This window comes from Taeniopygia guttata, chromosome 5 (genome assembly GCF_048771995.1).
Source record: "Taeniopygia guttata chromosome 5, bTaeGut7.mat, whole genome shotgun sequence".
In the NCBI taxonomy this organism is placed as follows: domain Eukaryota; kingdom Metazoa; phylum Chordata; class Aves; order Passeriformes; family Estrildidae; genus Taeniopygia; species Taeniopygia guttata.
In genome coordinates, this window is record NC_133030.1 from 39769533 (window position 1) to 39789205 (window position 19673).

At 44.3% G+C, this 19673-nt stretch overlaps 2 protein-coding genes across 5 annotated transcripts in view; both read right to left on the bottom strand.

The window, feature by feature from the left end:
- Positions 1–793: 793 nt before the first annotated feature.
- CFL2 (cofilin 2) lies at positions 794–6515 on the bottom strand. 2 transcript variants are annotated; one of them, XM_030274638.4, is made up of 4 exons: positions 6343–6515; positions 4614–4921; positions 4441–4517; positions 794–4349 (listed from the first exon to the last, which is right to left on the bottom strand). In XM_030274638.4, the coding sequence occupies exons 1-4, from the start codon at positions 6343–6345 to the stop codon at positions 4237–4239; spliced, it is 501 nt and encodes a 166-aa protein (XP_030130498.1). In that variant the 5' UTR covers positions 6346–6515; the 3' UTR covers positions 794–4236. The 2 variants fall into 2 exon arrangements, with proteins under 2 accessions (XP_030130498.1, XP_072786311.1); XM_072930210.1 differs by lacking the exon at positions 6343–6515 and adding an exon at positions 6197–6316.
- Positions 6516–17988: 11473 nt separating this feature from the next.
- Positions 17989–19673, bottom strand: part of BAZ1A (bromodomain adjacent to zinc finger domain 1A) — a 63735-nt gene continuing 62050 nt past the window's right edge. For all 3 annotated transcript variants that reach the window (XM_030274640.4, XM_030274639.4, XM_041716764.2), the window contains 2 exons: positions 19527–19614; positions 17989–18998 (listed from right to left, as the gene is read on the bottom strand). In XM_030274640.4, the coding sequence (XP_030130500.4) occupies positions 18808–18998; positions 19527–19614 (279 nt within the window). In that variant the 3' untranslated portion in view covers positions 17989–18807. The remainder of the gene's footprint in view (positions 18999–19526; positions 19615–19673) is intronic.

Genomic DNA, 19673 nt, shown 5'->3' on the forward strand with positions numbered 1-19673 from the left:
GAGGTTACTAGTAGAATGCACAAGAGTAAGATGTATGGGGATTATTGCAGATTCAACAGCATAGGAGGTGAGGCAGAAAAATGTCCAAATTCAATAGGGTCAAGCACTGGATATTAATTTCATCAAAATAGAAAAATGCTAAACAATAATTTTTATTTAAAAACTTTAGAGACCTTTCATTCTTTTTCTAATGCACATTCTTATGTATGTTCCCCACAGTCATAGAGAATGCTTATATAAGAGAAACAGCAAAGGGTTTTTTAGTGCACATTGTTAAGTCGCCTTCTCCAGAGAATCCAGTGAAGCTGTTTCTTCACAGCTTTGTTTACAAAATTAACTCTTCCAGATCCAAGAAATCTTGTATTAACAAGAGAGGTGCCACTTATACCAAAACAATATTTTGATCTTTCTTCATGGAGCCAGTTTTTTCACACTACACCAGTTCACTTCCTTCCCTGTATTAGAAAAGACTCACCAGTGTAAACATACTTTTTTACATTTGCTATATAAAAGCCATCTATTTTTCTGAACACACTGAGCTGGTGTCCAACAAAAGAAAAAGGTTATCTAGAACCAACCCACTAAAAATGTCTTTATATCCATCTCCAGAGTCACCGGTGCTGGCTTTTGCTACAGTTGGATATTGACCTGAATGGGCAGCAGATAAAACCTGTTAGAAAAAATCCAGGTATTCCACAACTTGTTTCACAGTATCTGAGCTGCTCCCAGTCCAAAGACAACAAAGTGATTAGCATAGGCGCTGTCTAGCACACAAACAAACTCAACAACTGAAGACATTTAAATTAATTTTATTTATACCAGGTTTTCAAAATCAGAAATATTTCAAAGAAGTTCAATAGACAGGTGCTACATTGATGATCTTTGATCCACCATTAGTGCCGTGTTTTCACTCTACAATCATTAACTCGCCACCATAAACTAAAGGGGACTTACAGAAGTTTATAAAAAATAGGAGGACATGAAAATTTGGTTTATACTGGAATTGGCATAAGAGAGTAAAGCTTATCAAATTGTGGCAGTTGCTGTATTCCACCACATTGTTCTGAGGGAATGGTAGAGAAGGAAAAGTCTTCCACTTAGCAAAACACTTTGGGTTTAATGGAGCATACTCAAACTCCACTTCATGATCTGACTAGGAGTGCTTTTTATACTCAAGTCCATATAAATTTAAGCTTTGCACTTCTAAAATCGCCACAAGCATAAACCTCACACACTCTAGTCTTGGATTGATTTCCTTTTCCAGAGAAACCAAACCAATCTATCTATACCTCTTCCAGGACTTACCAAATCAAACAAAACTGCTGGCTTTGAAATTTTTTAGAAGAAAAATGCCATTTCTGCACAAGCTACTGTCATGAAAAATTTATTTAACATTTCTTTATCAATAAAATAACTGAAGCCAAGATATCCAAAAGTCACATCTACACAGATACACAGAAGATACTCAACTTGAGAGGATTCTCCTCCACTCCTCGATCACAATGAGGCCCTCTTTATTTTGCATAATGACAGAAAACAACAGCTGACAAACCATTTTGGAACAGATGCCAGCTGTCTCTCATTTGTTTTATAATTCAAACAGTAACAGTTCTGTAGCACTTTATTGATTTTTGTTTTTTGTTTTTGTTTTTTTTTTTAAAGCAAGCCATCTGAACTGGACCTCACATCAGTGAGTCAGTCATTCCTTTCAAGAACAAACCAAAGGCAGGCTGATCCTTTTGGATCCAAAACTTTAATTTGGTAGGAATCTTACATAAAGACAGTTTGTGCTTCAATTTCACAGCTAGTTGGACTGAGTGAATATATACCTAAGCTAGTTTAAAAAAAAAAAAAAAAAAAAAAAAAGGAACTTATAATATTCAACTAAGAAGCCACAGACATTTTTCCGGACTGCAGCAGAGACAAACAATAAATTTAAACACGATACTCCTTAAAAAAATTTTACTGTCTAAAATGAAAATTCAAATGGTTTATTATAATTTAATATTCTCCATTTGGCTTTTTCTAAAGAAACAATTTATTCCTTGTGAAAAATCAGTTAAAAGATAATTTCATTTTACTGTACTGAACTTAAGTTAAACATAAAGCACAAATATCTTTAGATTAAACTGGGCTTTGCATACAACATGAATGATCAGAAATAGACTATTTTGAGGAATAAAAAGTTGTGGGCTTTTTTTTTCATCTAGACAACATGCATACCATCAGTTACTTCGCAATCTTAAAAGGTACCTGAAAGGAGAGTTTTGTAGAACAAAACCAAGACTCATTAATACACTTAGTAAGTCAGTGGTCATCATGCCTTTTTACTTAAATTCTAGTAAAGTTTAGTCTACATAGAACAGCAAACACAATGAAGTGTGCAAGTCATAGGGATAGCCAGAAGCCTGAAATAAAGTCTTAAAGTTCTACAGGACAAGAGAGCCTAAACACAGTACCATTAGGTTGCTTAAACTACTGGGGGGGAAACAAAAGAGAGAAAGTATTTGGATTAGTATCTGCTTCCTTGTTGCAAATGGACTGAACATAAAGAGCCTGCATTTAAAAGCTCCACAGTTCTACTCTACCACTTTTTAAAATAAGGTAATGATAAAAGAGCATTCCTTCTAGCAGCATGTACAGTTCAGCTGCCAGTGGCTGCCTAACAGCGCTCCTTTATGCATACCAGGAGAATCATGTCCAGTTTTGCCATTTGTGGATAACGATGACAAGATACAAAAGCATGTGTTTGCCATAAATAGCTCTGGCTAACGGAGGATTGCTCACACAGAGCAGATCAAATTCTCTATAAGGAGAGCATAATTTGGCCCCCAGCCAAAACACGTCCCCTATGCAAGCCTCAGTAGTGGCAAACACTTTCCAGTTCTATTTACATAGAAGCTAACAAGGAGAACAGTTCATTTCGGCTAATTCTTGTACTGAGTCGGTCTAACTATAACACTCAAGAAACAAAAATTATTTCCCCGCTTCATACTCTGCATATAACTGTCATTACACATCATCTTGCCCGGAAAAACGGCAAGCTGTAAAAACGTGCAAGGTTTTACTCTGGCATGTAGAACTTTAAGAACATTCAGGTACAAAACACACTGCATGGTTAATTACTTTGTATTTTTAAGTTTCTGACACAAGTGTTTCATGGGACTAATGGTATCCAGTAGTGGTAGCTTCTTTACTTTACGGTAAACTAGGAGCAGGTCCTTTATTGAACGGCCAGAACAGAGCCACAAAGTATTGTAAAGCAGTGCCTAAATCAGTATTAAAAACTTGCATTATTCAAGATGAGATTAATGATTGTTTACCTTTACAATACTTTCCACAGAAGTTATTCGAAATATGCTTAAACACTTAAAAACTATATTTTCCAATGAAAACAAGGCAACGTTCTGTAATAAGCCACAAGTTTTATTGCAACGTGGCCAGTTTTTGATCTCAAAGAACAATATTCCATTTAAGGCTCTTTTTAATACAGAAATTGCCACCATGACTGATGTTTTACAAAACTTTAGTGTTTCAAGACTCATATGGTAAACAGATAACTTCTACTCCTGTTCAGTAGTGTACATTCAATGGAAAACGAAAGGCATCGTAACAGCTACTTCATTTATAAAGATATGCATGTAACAGGAATGAAACTGAGGTACTACAATAATTTGATGACACAGTTACAGCAACTTAATTGGCATTCCTTGGGGGGGCGGGTCAAACATATTACAAAAAAGTGCTTTAAATGCATAGTGTTGTGTGCTGCCATGTCACAAAAATAGGCTTGTCAAGGCAGGTGAGGTGTATGAATGCACAAGAGCCTCATGGAACTGCAATCAAGTGCAACTGTAAGTAATACTGTAGAGAGTCTACCATCCGACCAGTGGACAATACTTTCAAGGCATTCGATTAGCTTACCCTTTGCTGTCTGCTAGACTATTTACATTAACTATCACATTCATTGAACATGTTGCAAGGAATGCCTGCAACGTCAGTTTTGGCCAACAGGATGACGTGAAAGCATTCCTTGAATCCTACATAAAACTACCAGGATTAAACAGTCTAATGACAATCACTGGTAGACTGCTTAACAATGACATCTCCTTCAGGGCGGTGGGGAAGGGACTTATTTTTGTAGGAGGGGAGGGGATGGGGAGACTAATACTATTCCAATTGAACGAGCTGCAGAAATGGAAGCTCCTTAGATCCAGATGGCACTTGTCTGTCTTTTTATAAGGGTTTTCCTTCAAGTGAAACTACCACGTTGCCTCCCAATTTCTCTCCAAGTGTTGAACGGTCCTTAATATCATCCAAACCATTTACTTGCCACTCATGTTTAATACCTGCAAGACAGATGGACAGCAATGTACTTGTGAGAACCTCAACATCTAAATGGCACAGTGTTTAACGAGAAAAACATTTTTAGGTCCATACCTGTAAATTTCTTTTTAATGGCATCTTTAGAGCTTGCGTAGATCATCTTGCTTTTTAAAGGTGCACTTTCAGGAGCCCTTTAAAGGAAAAAGCCAACAACAAAACAGTTACTAAGTCATCCAGTGGTAGCTCCAGAATATTCAACTTTAACAGCAAGCTTTGCTTTCACACACCAGAATATAAATACCAGATCTTCTTTCTTAGATTCCTTTGTCTCATATGTGGCATCATACAAAGCGTATCGGCAATCGTTCAAAGGTAGCAACTTCACAAAGGCTGTATAGGGGTCCTCCACAGTATCACCAATGTCACCAACCAATATCTGCTTTGCCTCCTCTACAATTATTTGTTTTTTGTCATCACTTAAGCAGAAGAGAACAGCTTTCTTTCTTTTTTTAATCTCTTCTGGGGTTGAAGATTTCCTTACTTTCATGTCATTAAAAACCTTTATGACTTCATCATTCACTGTTACTCCAGAAGCCTGTAAAATGAGATCAAAGGAATAATTTAAACAGCAAAAATTAACACTCACTAGAAAAATATGATAGCCCACAGTGCTAGATAAAGAAGTCTGCCTGCCCCCGTAAGAATAAAAATACTATACTCAACCTGAACACACTATGAATTTAGTAATATTTGTAGGATTGGAGCAGAGGATATAAAGGAGGCGTGAATTCAGTAGTTCCTTGTTGTAGTTCCTTCAGTAGTTCCCAGAACTCAGCATTTTCAGCTGCAGTTCTGGATAGCAATTTCATACAACTAGTCACACAACTGTACCACTCAAACAGTTTTACTTTACCTTATCATGCTTTTGGCTTATTTGGGGGGAGGGGAAGAGGGAGCGATGAGGGGGTAGGAACGGAACAGGAGAGCAGTTTGTAATTTTCGGTTGGGATAGGAGGGGGTGGGGTTTTGGTGGGTAGATTTTTGTTGGCTTTTTTTTTTCAGTAGAGCAAACACTACAGAAGCAGCTCACATCCAGCACTGTCATGACTCTCATTTTGTTGAGTGAGGTAAGGCTCTACAAGCAGCAGAAATGGTTTCTGCGTTGTGTCAGCTTCAACACCGCGCCTTAAGAACTCCCGAATTTTACTTCATACTGCTGCGGGAGTATTGTTTGACTGCTCTTCGTTCATATAAAAATACCGGTTAGAACTGTACGGCTCCCCATATAACTCGCAAGTCACGCAAAACAAGAGCCTAAACCAGCAAATAAACAAAACACCGGCAGGGCAAACGGGGAGCTCCAGGCAAAACGAAAATAATTTAGCAAACCCCGCTGCGAGTGAGCGAGCGAGCTCAGCCCATCCGCAGCGCCCTTGCCGCCGCTCCAGCAGCCGCATCTGCCGAGGCAGGCGCTGCCCGCGCAGGCTGCCCGGGAGGGAAGGCAGGTGCGCGGCTCGGGGGGAGCCGCCGCCTTTGTCCCCGGGGCGCGCCGGCCCCTCTCCCGCTTTGTTCCCGGGGATGGAGGGAACCCGCCGCGCCGCGCCCTCCGTCCCTGCCCGACACCCCCGCCCCGGCCCGGCGCTCCCACACGGCCGCTGCCGGCCGCCGGCGGGCCTGGGCAGCGGCGGCTCCGGGAGGAGTGCGGCCGCCTCTCCCCGCGCCCACCGCCCCGTTGGTGCTCGCACGGCCGGGCGGTGCCGCAGGGAGCGCGGCGCCGCCCGCCCGGCCCAGGCCCCGGCCCCGGCCCCGGCCCCGGCCCCGCCGCCCGCAGCTGCCCCGCGGCCGCTCCCGCGTCCCCTTCCCCCCGCACCCGGCTAAAATTAGACTAAAATGGCCGCCGGAGGCCGCGGGGCCGCGCCGGGCCGGGCCTGCTCCGCTCGGCCTCGCTCGGCTCCGCCGGGCCGCGCCAGCCGCCCGCGCCGCCCTCCCCGCCCGTCCGCGCCGCGCCGCCCTTACCATGGCGCCGGGTCCCGGGGCGGCGGCGGCTGCCTGCGGTGCGGGGCTGCTGCACGCAGAGAGCGCTGCGCTGCGCTAGGGGCGAGGCGGGCGGGGACTCGGCCGGGCGGGGATGAGCCGCAGCGGCCGGGGAGGGCCGGTCACATGGGCCGCGCCGCCACCACGTGCCGCCGCCGGCCGCGCTGGGCCGGCCCCCGGGGTAGGGCCCGCCGGCGGCGCGGCTCGGCGCCCGCCCGGCACAGGCAGCGTCGGTGCCGGACTGCGGGTGCCTGGCCCGGGCCCCGCAGCCCCGGGCGGCCCTTTCAGCGGGCCCCGGCGGCGGCCGGCCGGCTGCTGAGGGGGCGATGCGGCCGCTCCGCTGGGCTCGGAGCACCAGCGTCAGGCGGGGCACGATGGCGGCGCGGCGGCTCTGAACCGGCCACCGCTGCCCGCCCTTCCCCGCTCCGCCCGCGCTGCCACCCTGGCCGAGGCGTTTTCCCTTCTGCCGCTCCAAGGTTGTAATTCACGGTGCGCGGCCGGACCTGCTCGCGGTGCGTGGCCGGACCTGCTCGCGGTGCGCGGCCGGACCGGTCGCGGTGCGCGGCCGGGCGCTGTCAGGCTGCCGCTGCCGCTGGGCACAGGCGGCACCGTGCCGCTGCCGTGTGACACGCTGCCTGTCCCCGCTCCGCGGCTGCTGCCCCGGGCTGTGCAGGGAAAGGCCCTGGGCACAAAGCGGCCTGGCACAAAGACTGCTCTTTCCGCGGGCTTGGCAAAGATGCTCAGACAGTGGGGCGGGACACAGCACGTAGGGCGGAAGGTGCATTAAAAGATGAGAAAATGACTTGCAGGAAAACAAGGAAGGACAGCTCTCCTGACAGTGTTTTACTGTTCCGTACTGAGCTGTACAGGGCTTCAGGCACAGGGCAACAAACATAGAGCATTTTATCTCTAGCCCATCCAAGTGGACAAGAGGATTCTCAGTCCTATGTGACTGCACCCTGAACTGGTGTGTCTGAAAACCAAGAAATCCTAAACATTGAGGATCTAAAGGAGCTCTATCTGAGTCTCCAGCCTGTGTTGTGACCAGCCAGCTCTTCTCCCCCAAACACTTGAACTGTAACCAGTATGGTGGTAGAAACCAACATGCCAGTGTTTGCGTATTAGATTCCCCTATGTGTTTCCGATACATGTATTTCATACTGCATTGTGTGAGGGATGTGTTGGTATTTCTCCCCCCACTCCATTCTCCATTACTATACATTACCGTGTTGCTAGCTGAGACACTGTGTTTCCAGTACCCTTTTTGAGTTACGCCTGGCCCTCTGGGTATATCCTGCCCTCTGGATGCAGAATTCAAGGCTGATTTGCATAATCAATATTCAAAATTTGATCCATTAGCCTTGAAATCGCTAATCCAGAGCTATATTTACCTCTCAGCTCCTTACAGCCACACATTCAGGACTGCCTGCTGCCACTGAGCTCTGTTTGACTCGAGGGGTTTTTTTTTTCCAGATGATGGCCACTCAGTTACTCTTATTGCTTGTGCAAGTGCCAGCAATGTGGGACTCAGGAAGGAGTACCATAATTGTATATTTGGCAAGCAGATGTAGCTGTGCCCATGTGCATCCTCTGGTGCTACTGACCACAATTGCTGCCATGGGCTCAGCAAACTTCTTCTAACATGTGCAAAAGAACAGGAATCTGCTGTGTGTGAGTGCCCTAATCTCATGCCCTTGCAGAGCACCCTCAGCCACCCACATGGAGCCTCTGCACTGCATATCCCAGGCTCCTAAAATGAAAGGTGTGGAGTTACCAGCTCCAGAGTTGCGTGGCTGGATAGGTGTTCCAGGGATGACAACTGCAAAACTGTGCATGACTCACCCTCTGTTTTTAACACCATGGAAACTGAATAATGAATCAGAAGTCTTGCTACTCTCTTCATCTCACAAGGTGCATACTTGAGGGACCCAGGCACTAAGGGCTGCTGCTGCTGCTGCACATCACTGACTGATACTTGGCAGTCATCAGAGTACAGAAGCAGCACAGGCTGAAGGAGGAGTATTTTCTGACTTTACAGAAATCTCTGACACAGAAATGAGTTTACTAGAATTTGAGAGCATTTCTTAGAGGTGAAAACAGGTCCAGATAAACAGAAAGGGGCTTCTCATTTTCAAGGAAATGAATTTTGTACTCCTGGTAACTGCAGTGATCAGAGAAGGAATTTGTGACAGAGTGCAGTGGCGAACTTTGGAGGCCACAGAAATGGCCAGTACCCAGACAAAAGCAGTAATGACCAAGCAAATCTTATTGCTGAGGCACACTCAGACAAAGCTGGTTCCTCGCTTTACTCGGGAAGCATCGGGTTTCACTACCCCTATGCCACAAGACCTGCATCCCACCAGGCACCACCGAAATAGCCCAATGATTCAGAGAGCCCAGCAGCAGCAGCACTAAAAGCTTTGTGAATTATACCCTCTGTGGAGCACATGCCTTTGAGGAAGCCCTCCAAGGCTCCCTTCACCCTCTGTGGATGGAAGCAATGACTCACTGTGAAGCAGGAGGCACTCTTTGTTTGGATCAGCTCCTGGGTGCTCATTAGTGAGAAATTATTATAATCGACTAAGCTGCCTTATGCATTGAAGCTCTTTGGTATCACAGTCCTTCCTCGCTGTGCATCCTATTTGCTTTTCTGTCATCCTCGCTGAGCTCAGTGTTACCACTTCAGCCTCATTTCCCATGGAAGCAAGGACTCTGCTTGGCCTCCTCAGGCATCCCCTCTCTCACTTGGGCTAGTCCTTGTCTCAGCGACTTTTTAACTTGTTAGCCTGTTTGAGTTAAATCTGATGGAAGAATAGAGGTCACAAAAGTAATTAAGATCCTTAATTAAGTAATTAAATTTTATAAAATAATCCATTTGAGATAGAAGAAAGTGGGGCTATATGTCTACCAGTCCAATCCAGGAACCTGTTGGTTTCTGCTAGGGGATATTGGAGCTCTTACGGTGGAGCCAGATTACCTTCAAGAGGGAGGAGAGAGAAAAGAGAGAAAGGAAAAACAGAGAAACTTGCATAGATGCACACTGAAATGACAGAGAGTCATAATACCATTCAGTTCAAAAAATCAACCTGTCAAGGGAGAGAAATCCATAGGATCTCTGATGAGATCTCTTGCTCAGAATACTTATTTTTCCCCTTTGCTGTCCTACAAAATATCAAGTTTCCCTCTAACAATTCTGTATTTTCAGTGGGAGCACAAAGAAAGCCAGACAAAGTCTCACTTTTGGTAATGTAAGAGAGTATTGAAGAAAAGCTGTGAAATGTTAACACTGAGGTTTTTCTCTCCTTACATTGCAGGTACATTCCTCAAAAAAACAAACAAACAAAACCAAACAAAAACCACACCACCAAAAGCAACCAAACAAACAATCAATAGAAAAAAACCGCACAAGCAAAAAACCAACAATAAATATATTTGACTCTTAAGTTGTGTATCCTAGCACGATTTTGCTGCAAGTTAGGAAGACTTGCATTGCCTCCCTGTGAGCTGATTCCAAGAGCCTGAAGCGAGGGGCAGTGTGCTGGTGTGAGGCTCGGATCCCCAGCAAGCCCCATAAGGGCGGCTCCAGACTCTCCCTTTAGCACGGGTCAGTTCTGCAGGTCCCGCAGTCCCTGTGCGGCTCCGAGCTCTCGGCGCACCTGGCGGTGGCCGGGGCAGGGCAGGAGCCGGTCCCGCCCGGTGGCTCTGCCCGCGGCGGGGCCGGGCGAGCCCAGCCCCTTCCTTGCGTCACCTTCGGGAGCGGCGGCCGCCCGTGCCAGGACATTCCTGCGGTGAGTCACGGCCCGGCTGCCGCCGCCACCTCGCAGCCCGGCCTGCCGCAGGGGTGGGAGCGCTGCCTGCCCTCCGCCGCCTCGCCCGGACACCGCCGGGGCTCCGGGAGCCTTCCCCTCCGCCCCGCTGGCTGCGGCGAGGGGATGCGCTGCCGGCCTGAGCGCTGTGCTGCTCCGCTTGGGTTAAGCAGCTTCTCCCCCGGCCAAGCGGGGAAGGTCCTTTCCAGCCCGTGCAGGGACACGGCTGAGGAAAAGCTCCGTCCCCAACCTCGCTCGCAAATCTCGTCACCCATCCGCGTTCCCTGGACGGGCTGACCTGGTGGCCGTATGCCAGAAGAGCAGGCAGGAGGAGGCAGCAGGGAGCGGCACCAGCATTAAGCCCAGCAGGGATGCTCGAGGAGCAGCAGGCACGTGTTTTTCGGGGCAGGGTGTAATTCCCCCTCTCCCGCCGTGCTGGTAACTCACACGTGTCACTGAATCACAACGCCGGGCAGCCACGGGCCTGTCAATGGACAGCAAAAGAGAGGTTTAATTGAAATGTTATGTCTTGTAATGACATCATGTTAGAGATGGTATTTAAACACAGCAAAAAAATGAAATAAAAAATTTTCCCGTGAGAGAAACATGAAAAATAATGGCAGAACAAAACAAAAAATTCCCCTACAGTTTAAAATACAGGGAAACTTCCCTCCATCTTATTAATAAAAACAGATAAAAATTACCTTTACATAATTAGCACATATTCGACTCTTACAAGGGTTTACACATTTGTAGCACTAGGAGAAATAGCGACAGTTTATCCTGATAGCCTTTGTAATTCCTGTATGCCCTACAAAATCTCTCCAATTGCTGCAGTGTCCTTTTGCTATGCACATGCATAAACAGCACTCAGCAATTTTTACACTTTCCCCATGTCTTACAAAATGAGCGATAGTCCATATGCTGGCAGTCTTCAAGTTTCTGTCCTCAAGCTTGGAAAGTCAAATTCTGCTGCCTCTTATGCTAGGATTTTAGTAGACTTACCACAACATGGAAGCAGAAGTTTTTGTTTCTTTTTAAAATCAGAACAGAGATAAAAGTGTGGTTTCTTTCCTTACTCTGTGTTGTGGCTCAACAGCTGGTTCTTTGCTCACAATATTATATTAATTATATTATATTATTACATATTATATTATATTTAGTATCTAAATATAATGGATCTTAGGAGTAAGTACAACAGTAGGGTTACTGAAGTGCACATCTACAATTCTCTTAGCAGTGAGTTCATCTTGTTTATGTTTCTGAAAACCTGTAGAGCCACAGAGCAGCAACTCCTCTCAGCAGACCAGCATGACAGCTCGAAAGGGTCATTTCTTTAACAGCCTCAGCCTGGTTTGCAGGACCACTGCCAAAAGCTAGGGCACAGCCAGCCATCTCAGCAGATGGCACAGTTTAAACTGGTGCATCTCCAGGAAAAGGTGGCGATGGTTTCCAAAAGCTCTTTTCCTTTAGGATATGTGCGTGCAGACCTTTGAGCTGCGGGGGCTGGCTGACACATAATGTGTATAAGGATTCAACTTTGTTATGTTCTTTTTTACAGAAAAGCCCCCCCAAGGTAGCCAGGGTTCCTGGTGGGACAAGGAGTCCTTGTTTTTCTGTGCCTGGACAAGTGCAAAGCAGTACTGTACACAGATTTTACAGATATTTCACGCATTAATCCCAAGTCTTCCAGGCTTAGCCTTTTCCTGCTGGGGTTATGTCATCACGTTGGAATAAGGTCCTTGGAAAATGGACTGTTTCTAATCATGATCAGCACATCTATGGTAGTGCAGGTCTGACTTAAGGAGATATCCTTTGAATACAAAAAAGAATCACCAGTAAAGGATCAAATACTCTCCAGGAGATAGACGAAGCCATGACTAAAGTGCAAAGATGGCAGAGATTAATTCATATGGCTTGTTTAGATTGGAAGTTGTAGAAGTCGGACAAAAAGGAGGACAGACACTTTTGGTTCTGGAGTTTTAATACTCTTAAAATTGCTCCAGACAGATCACGGACTTTGTTTGCAGCATTGCATCTGAATGAAAGGAAATTCTGTTTGATGAAGGTTGACCCCAAGGATTGGTTCTAAGAAACCTCTTAAAAGCAGCAACTGTGGAAACTAAAGATGCACAGTCTAAACTTATTCAAGCATTTCAAAGCCCCCTCACAAGATACGGTGCTTAAAAAGTTGATAGTGCCTTTTAAAACAATTAAGTTGTTCTTTTTCAGATAGCAACCTAAAAATAAAACTTTAGCTAACCCTAACATGCTAAATACATGAGTTGAGATCACTTTCTGTTGATTGAGGATGGGCTTTAGGATGACAGAGGCCCAGGAATATTTATAACCATTGCTGGATCGTGAGGCCTGTCGGTCAGTGCAGAAGTGTCCTCTGGTGACAGCAGTGCTCACGAGCTGTGCCAGGACTGCAGAGCCCAGCATGTGACTGATGGTGGGATCTGCACAGGAATGCTCATGAAAAGCAGCTATGAAGCCCCATGCTGACCAGAGTCAAATGCAGAACTTCTATCCAAACCCTAAACATTTTAGCAACCTGGCTCCCATTTCTGCCACTTTGAACACAGAATTCACAGCAGCTGAGCCACAGCATTGCCTGTCTCTTCAAAGACCTCTCCAAGCTAATTTTATCTATAAGGTGCTCAAAGGAGAAAAATTGGAAAGCACGTAGATTATAATACACATTCTTATAGGACTGTTAACTGTTAACCTAGGAACTATCCATACAATAAATCCTAAATATATTGGTAAGACAAGTCTAGCAAATTGACAAAGCTGAATTTGGACTGTGTGCAATCCTAGCAGAGCAAGGTAATCCTTGTAGAGGATTCCTTCTAACCTTGTTACAGGGAAATTGTGGGACAAGCATGCCATTTTCAGTCCCTCCACATGGCATGGTTAAACCTTACTGACTGACATTTTCAGTCCCTCCACATGGCATGGTTAAACCAGGTAGCACAAGCATCAGAATAACTCCAGACCACAATGCTGTGATGCAGTGCTGGTGCAGCAGCTCTATGTTAGTCAAATAAAGACCCTTTATTTTATGGTTCTTTGAAATCAATCTAAGGAAGAGACTAACAACAGCAGAGAAGACAGAAGTGAAAGCTGATCTTCCATGGCCATTGGCCAGCCTTTTGGAGAGTATGCTGTCATGTAACATCCTTGTAGGAAACTTGGCCCAATCAAACATTTCTCTCATCAAAAGCGAGTGACCTGAACAGCTGGATAAACATTGTGAGCAAGCAGGGAGGCGCTGGCAGAATGCTGGGGCTTGCTGCCTTCTCCCCCCTCTGGCAAAGGCTGTGGGACATCGTGAGGGCTCAGCACCTCCAGCCTGGCTGGTCACTGAGTACCCAGAGCCACTCGCAGGGCAGCTGCTTACACAGCCCTGTCTTTGGAGACCCTGGAAACACTTTTTTTCCCTTCTTTCACCCCTAAAAAAAAATTAAAGATTGAGTTGCACCTAAAAGAATGTATTTTAAATTAATCTCAGCAGTTTTCCAGGAAAGAAGCACTACAAATCCAGGCAACTGATGTATTACGGTGTCAGTGCACTTTTTGGAAAACACATGCAGTCTGTGGCTTTCTGCCCCAAGAACATTTCAGGTGCAGCTTGTATTGATGTGCATTTTCATGCACTCCAAAATGCCTTCCATTACCTGAAGGAAGCCTACAAGAAAGCTGGAGAGGGTCTTTTTACAAGGGCATGGAGTGACAGGACAAGGGAGAATGGTTTCCCACTACCAGAGAGCAGGTTTAGGTTACGTAAGAGGAAGAAATTCTTCACTGTGAGGTTAGTGAGGCACTGGAACACGTTATCCAGAAAAGTTATGGCAGTGTTCCTGGCAGTGTTCAAGGCCATGTTGGATGGATCTCTGAGCATCCTGGTCTCATAGAAGGTGTCCCTACCCATGGCAGCAGGGTTGGAACAAGACGATATTTTCAGGTCCCTTCTAACCCAAGTCATTCTCTAAGTTCTAGGATTCAAATTATAATTATTGGTTTAATAGTCAGTGACTTAGAGTAGTTCAAAATCCCAAACTTTGCCTAAGTATATACACATACATCTACAAATACACAAACATATTTTAGGGACGGTGCTATGTCAGCATCCCGATTGGGAAACAAGGTAATCAGTTTACTTACCTGTCTTTATAATTATGATTTGCAGCACAAGTTATTTTACCTTTTGCATCAGTTTTCATCCAGACATCAACTTCAAACCTGAGTGCCCTAAAATGGGAAGCTTTGTTATTGGTGGTAATTGGAGATTCTCTGAGGAGTTTTTACACAGGCCTAATACATATACACAACTGAGCACTTCAAAGGCAAGGTTTTAATAGCACTGTCTATGGATGCACTGAATTAAGGGAAGTGGGTAGCTGATGAAGGGCAGGAGGAAGAATACATCACTTGGTAGCAGGCTGAGAAATCTCAGAACATCCCCTTGCAGCAAGGGGATAAAAGGACTTCGTAAAGCACCAGGAGCAGCTCTGCAGAACTAGACTATGTCACTATTGTGAAGATCGAGGCACTTTAGCAGTACAAGAGAAAGATCTCACAGAGTTACAGCCAAATGCTGTACAAAAAACTTCTTGCAGTCATCTGGACACTGGCAACTTCTTTAGAGTGAGAAGGCTCTTGGAGGGTAGAAATAATCCTTAGAAATAGCCCTTGCTAGCCTCAAGAAGCGTTACCTAGAACCACTGTGACCAGTTACAACAGAGATCACCAATAGGCAATGTGATCAGTGGTAGATATTATTTATTGAATACAAACAGATAAAACTTGGAAGAGTCAGAATTGCTGCAGGGTAAGGGTTAACTCAGTGGTTACATCAATGATTCATAAACCACAAGTGTAATCTCCTAAATCCTAAAATACCAGATTACCAGTGCAGCACAAACATGGTGCTGGGTAGGACTCCAGCATGGGCAGCTGTCCCCAGAGACCTGCGCCCTGCACATGTCCATGGACGGCTCTTCACTTCTACACTGTGCCAGATACAGGGACAGCTGGCTGTGGGGCAGCTGGTGACTGCAGAGAGTGGGGCTGTTCAGGGTCTGCCTCCCTATAACTATGTATTCAGGGTAGTTTTCAGCTGCTATGTACTGGTTTCTCATGTCCATATTTGCTAAGATTTTGCAAGATCATCTTTTTTTTATTGTTAATACTAATGATTAAGTGCTCAGTACTAAGTGCTTAAAACCTCACCCCTCCAGAAGAAAGCTATCCACTAGTGGGTGCTGGGGCACCAGCCCCAGCTCAAACCCCTCACAAAGAATAGTGCTAGCTCACATCTGTCATGTGGGCTGCCAGACCAAAGCAACACAAGTTTTCTAGCATTGTTACAGGCTTCTAGAAATCAGACTTCCTTCCAGCAGGAAGGAATCTGACACTGGATATGCCAGTCAAGGTGATCACCTGCCTCCTAACACAGGTGAAGGCACTTGATACAACAAGTCCTAGCTACACTGGTGTTGACACCTAAACATGAACAGCCAGTATCAGCTTGACTGCAACCACCACAGAAGACTTCAGCCAGCATTTGAAGTGTCTTCTCCTTGTGACCTCATGCTGCTTGGGTAGGAAGGGCTGCTTCTAGTACCAGCAGTCACTGTAGGAATTTGTCTTCTGCATCTGTGCAGCCTGTGGTGGCCAGGAGGTGAGCAAATTGTCTTTGAGGAAATACAGGTACTTCCTGGACAAGAGAATCCTTTGGGTTGGGAACCCAAAGGGACTGGTCCCATGGCTGTTGAAGTTATGTACAAAAAAACATCAGAAGAAATTGCCTAGGGCAGTTACTCAGCTCTGACATGAATGAAAGGGGCAGAATTTGCACATCAGGAAAAGCAGCTGGTGTTGCAGTATCTGGATACATGCCAGGGCTTAGATCTATGGGAGCAACCAAGAAGGCAAGACTTTCACTGTTGCATCTTGTTAAAAAGCTTAGAGAACAGATGCTACACTTGAAGCTCAATGAAACCTACTGCCTATTCTCTGTAAGAGCCTGGTACAACCTCATTAGCCTGAATCCAAGATGAAGCTGTTCACCATATCCATTTTCACACCTTCATGAAAAACCTTTGCTTGGAGCCCCTGACAGATACTGTACAGATCTTAAATGGTAACATCAGGTGGGATGGCTGATCATGGTAACACACTTTCAGGGGGAAAAGATGGATGAGGAGCATGAATATTTCAGCCGCTAGGACAAGGACGGAGATAGAATTAACTCCTTTTCCCAAAGGCCATAAGAAAGATATCCTAACATAGCTCAGAAAAAGCATCAGTGAAGTTTGAAAAAGCTTCAAAGAAAGTACCAGATCAGGCAGTCTGCTCTAAGGAACTTGGTTCATGCTCCATGAGCACCACTAAAGCCAAGGACAATCAGATCTGAACTGCACATACAGCAGACAGGAGTATTTTAAGCACAGTTGTCCAAAGCAGAATAGTAGCTCTTGCATTTCACATTCACTGTATGTGAGGCCTCAGGCTTAAAAACTTGAAGGGAAATTTGTAACTTTACTGAGTACAGCATACAAACACCATTGTCATAAGCAGAGATTTGGGTTGGACCATTCTCACTTGCTCTATCCAAACCCAAAATTATAGCTGCATTGTTGAGGGGATCCTATTGAAGAAATAATCCTGGAAAAAGAGTGATAGGAATGGACAGCTGGGAGTAGGTTTGGGACAGAAATTATTTAAATTACATCTGCCACAGATAGACTTATTCAGCTCACAGTGCCCCCTCCTCAAAATGCATTCACATTCAAGTCAGTGGGGATTATTCACATGAACAAGCACAACTGTTTGTGCAACCTACTGGTCAGGACTTTCACAGCCTCTCGGGACTGGACAGATGCAGGGGTATCAAGTACAACTTATACCCTGCAACCAAGGATTCTGCTGCTCATATTCCTTGCAGAATTTAGCATTCTTTACTGGGAGCATTTCTTTTCTGGGAACAAAAAACATCTCATAAATCTAGACAGACGTCAGCTCTGAACTGACAGCTTTCTGTGGAAAGCTTCCACAGAAACTTGTAAGTATTAGCAAACATTTCTGAACAACATGCCTCCCCCTTTTCACTCTTATGATTTAAAAAAAACCCCAGCCTACAACTGCAACACTTTGAACTTATCAGTCTCCTCTCACTGCCATCCATTACCCAAACTCAAGAGAATGCCCATTCTCACCACCTCTAAGGCAAGGAAAGCACTACCGCAGCCAAGGAATGTCCACAATTACATATCAAGTAATTGTTAGGAGCATATTCAGGTTTTAACCCTTTAAATAAGCTGTTAAACATAAAAACAGCATAAACATGCTGCAGCAGCAAGCCTCGTTTCGGTTTTTCCTACCACTCCCTCCTATCCCCAAACTTGCACTCCATACTTTTTTCTTGGAGTATGGCATATCTACAAGAGGGCAGGATTGATTCAAACCTATTAACTCAAACTGAGCGTAATAAATTTAAATTAATAAATATTGCAAATAAAACTATCAAGCATACTAAGGATACTTAGCTGGTCAACTGAACAAATCTGTGAGGCTTTACACATTAGGGATCCAAATTAAAGATCCATACAACTTAGACTACTCACGTTATGCCGTACATACTGATGGACACCTGCATCCCTCAGAGACCAGGTACCAAGTGCTGCAGCTGCCCAGGGTGCTGGCTGGGGTACTCATATTGGAACCAGATTCTGCTGTGTTGCCTCCAGCAAATTGTCCTCGTAAGTTAATGGGAAGGTGGTGTAACAACTCAAGAGGAAGTCCAAGCTCAACGTACTTTGAAAAAATGCGTCATTTTATTTGAACACTTCCAAAGTTGAATGTAGAAATTTAAGAGTACAGTCCTGCAAATTTACTCATTGCTAGAAGAACTGCCAGGGACACAAAAGGTATTTATTGATTGATTATCAAGTCAGAGGGGAATAAACAAACAAACAAACAAAACCCCACCCTCCAAAATTTAAAAAGTTAAGGGACTTTTTTTTTTTGCCCCAAGTACAAATTTTATAAATACAAAACAAATTCACAAATTACTTTGAATGCTAAATAAATATCTACTTAATAAACTCAGACAGAATACCTCCAGCCAGCACTGGTACAGTACTTGAAAAGATATGCAGTTGTACTCATTAGTGTTGAGAAGATATGCTCAAACAAGTTTTAACAACACACACAGTTTCTTCAACTGTGCTACAGCAGAAGATTTTCTCTGAGTTGATAAAGCCCTCAATACCACAGCTCCTACAAAATCTCGAGGATGAAACAACGTTATTTTGTGCAGGAAAAAACAAAGTACTTCTGGAAGTTATCTGGACACATGAATGTATTAAAAATGTACAAAACCTCTGTAAACCAGTACTGTATCCAGTACATCTATCAAAATTATTAGACACTGAATAAAACTGTAGCAAAGGTAATCTTTCCTACATTCTCCTGAGTGCTTAATATTATATTGAGAATATAGTGCAGGCCACACTTCAAGGTGGTTAAACAGTTGTTATTGCTTTAAATAGACATGACGACTGCGTAATTTAACAATCCATTTTAATTAATGTAATAAATTCCCTCAAAAAAATCCTTTGGAAGGCAGAGGTTATATTCGTGACTTCTTCGCCGCGGGAGTGGTGTGGTCCACGTTACCAGATGTGATTGGAAGTCCAAGCTTTTGAGCCTGAATGTGGAAAAAAGCTTGAAGTCTAGTTCCAGCTTTTGCTTCACTTGTGTTACGAGGGTTGTATTCAAAGCAGTTCGAAAACATCAGCTCAATATCTTCAATGAATTCGGCTAGGGAATAAAATAAATTAATTTAGCATGTTTCAAGTCATCAGACAGCAGTCTGACAAACCAGTATGACACCAATAAATTACTACAGTGATCCTATGCAGAGCTGCAACACAAAAATGTCTTTACAGGTATCAAGTTTCTATCACTGTGTATCGGTGCTGTACCGTGTCAACATTCTTCAGTTTCTCTGATTATCAATACAGAAAATACAAATCAGAGACAAGAACAACAGTACCTTTTCTAATTATTCCATTGGTGTCACTCATTGATATTAGAGGCTTGAGAATTACCAGAAGTTTCATAGCAGCCCATTTCTTATCTATTCATCATGTATGTTAGTAGGAAAGGAACTATGTTCAACAGATTTTATTTTAAAAATTTTACTAACAGCTCTTTTAAAAAACCCAAAACACACCACAAAACCCCAAAGCAAACACAATTTCAACTTTCTAATCATCCAACACAGTTCTATTTTGGGACAAGCATTAAAAGTGAGGCAATATAACCCTTTCAATAAATAATACTTACATGCTAATTTATATTCACATTTATTCACTTTTTCACGGATTATATTTAAGGCAATAGGTTTTTTGATTATATCATAGTAGTCTGGTACCTAAAGAAACCAAAAATCCAAACAAAAATATTAATGGACAAAAAAATGGAAGCTTAAAT

Excerpts from the sequence above, each read along its gene's own strand:
- CFL2 (XM_030274638.4), bottom strand. Across the intron at positions 4,518-4,613 it reads GATCTGGTATTTATATTCTG|GGCTCCTGAAAGTGCACCTT; the intron begins GTGTGTGAAAGC and ends TTTCCTTTAAAG. Across the intron at positions 4,350-4,440 it reads CATTAAAAAGAAATTTACAG|GTATTAAACATGAGTGGCAA; the intron begins GTATGGACCTAA and ends TCTGTCTTGCAG.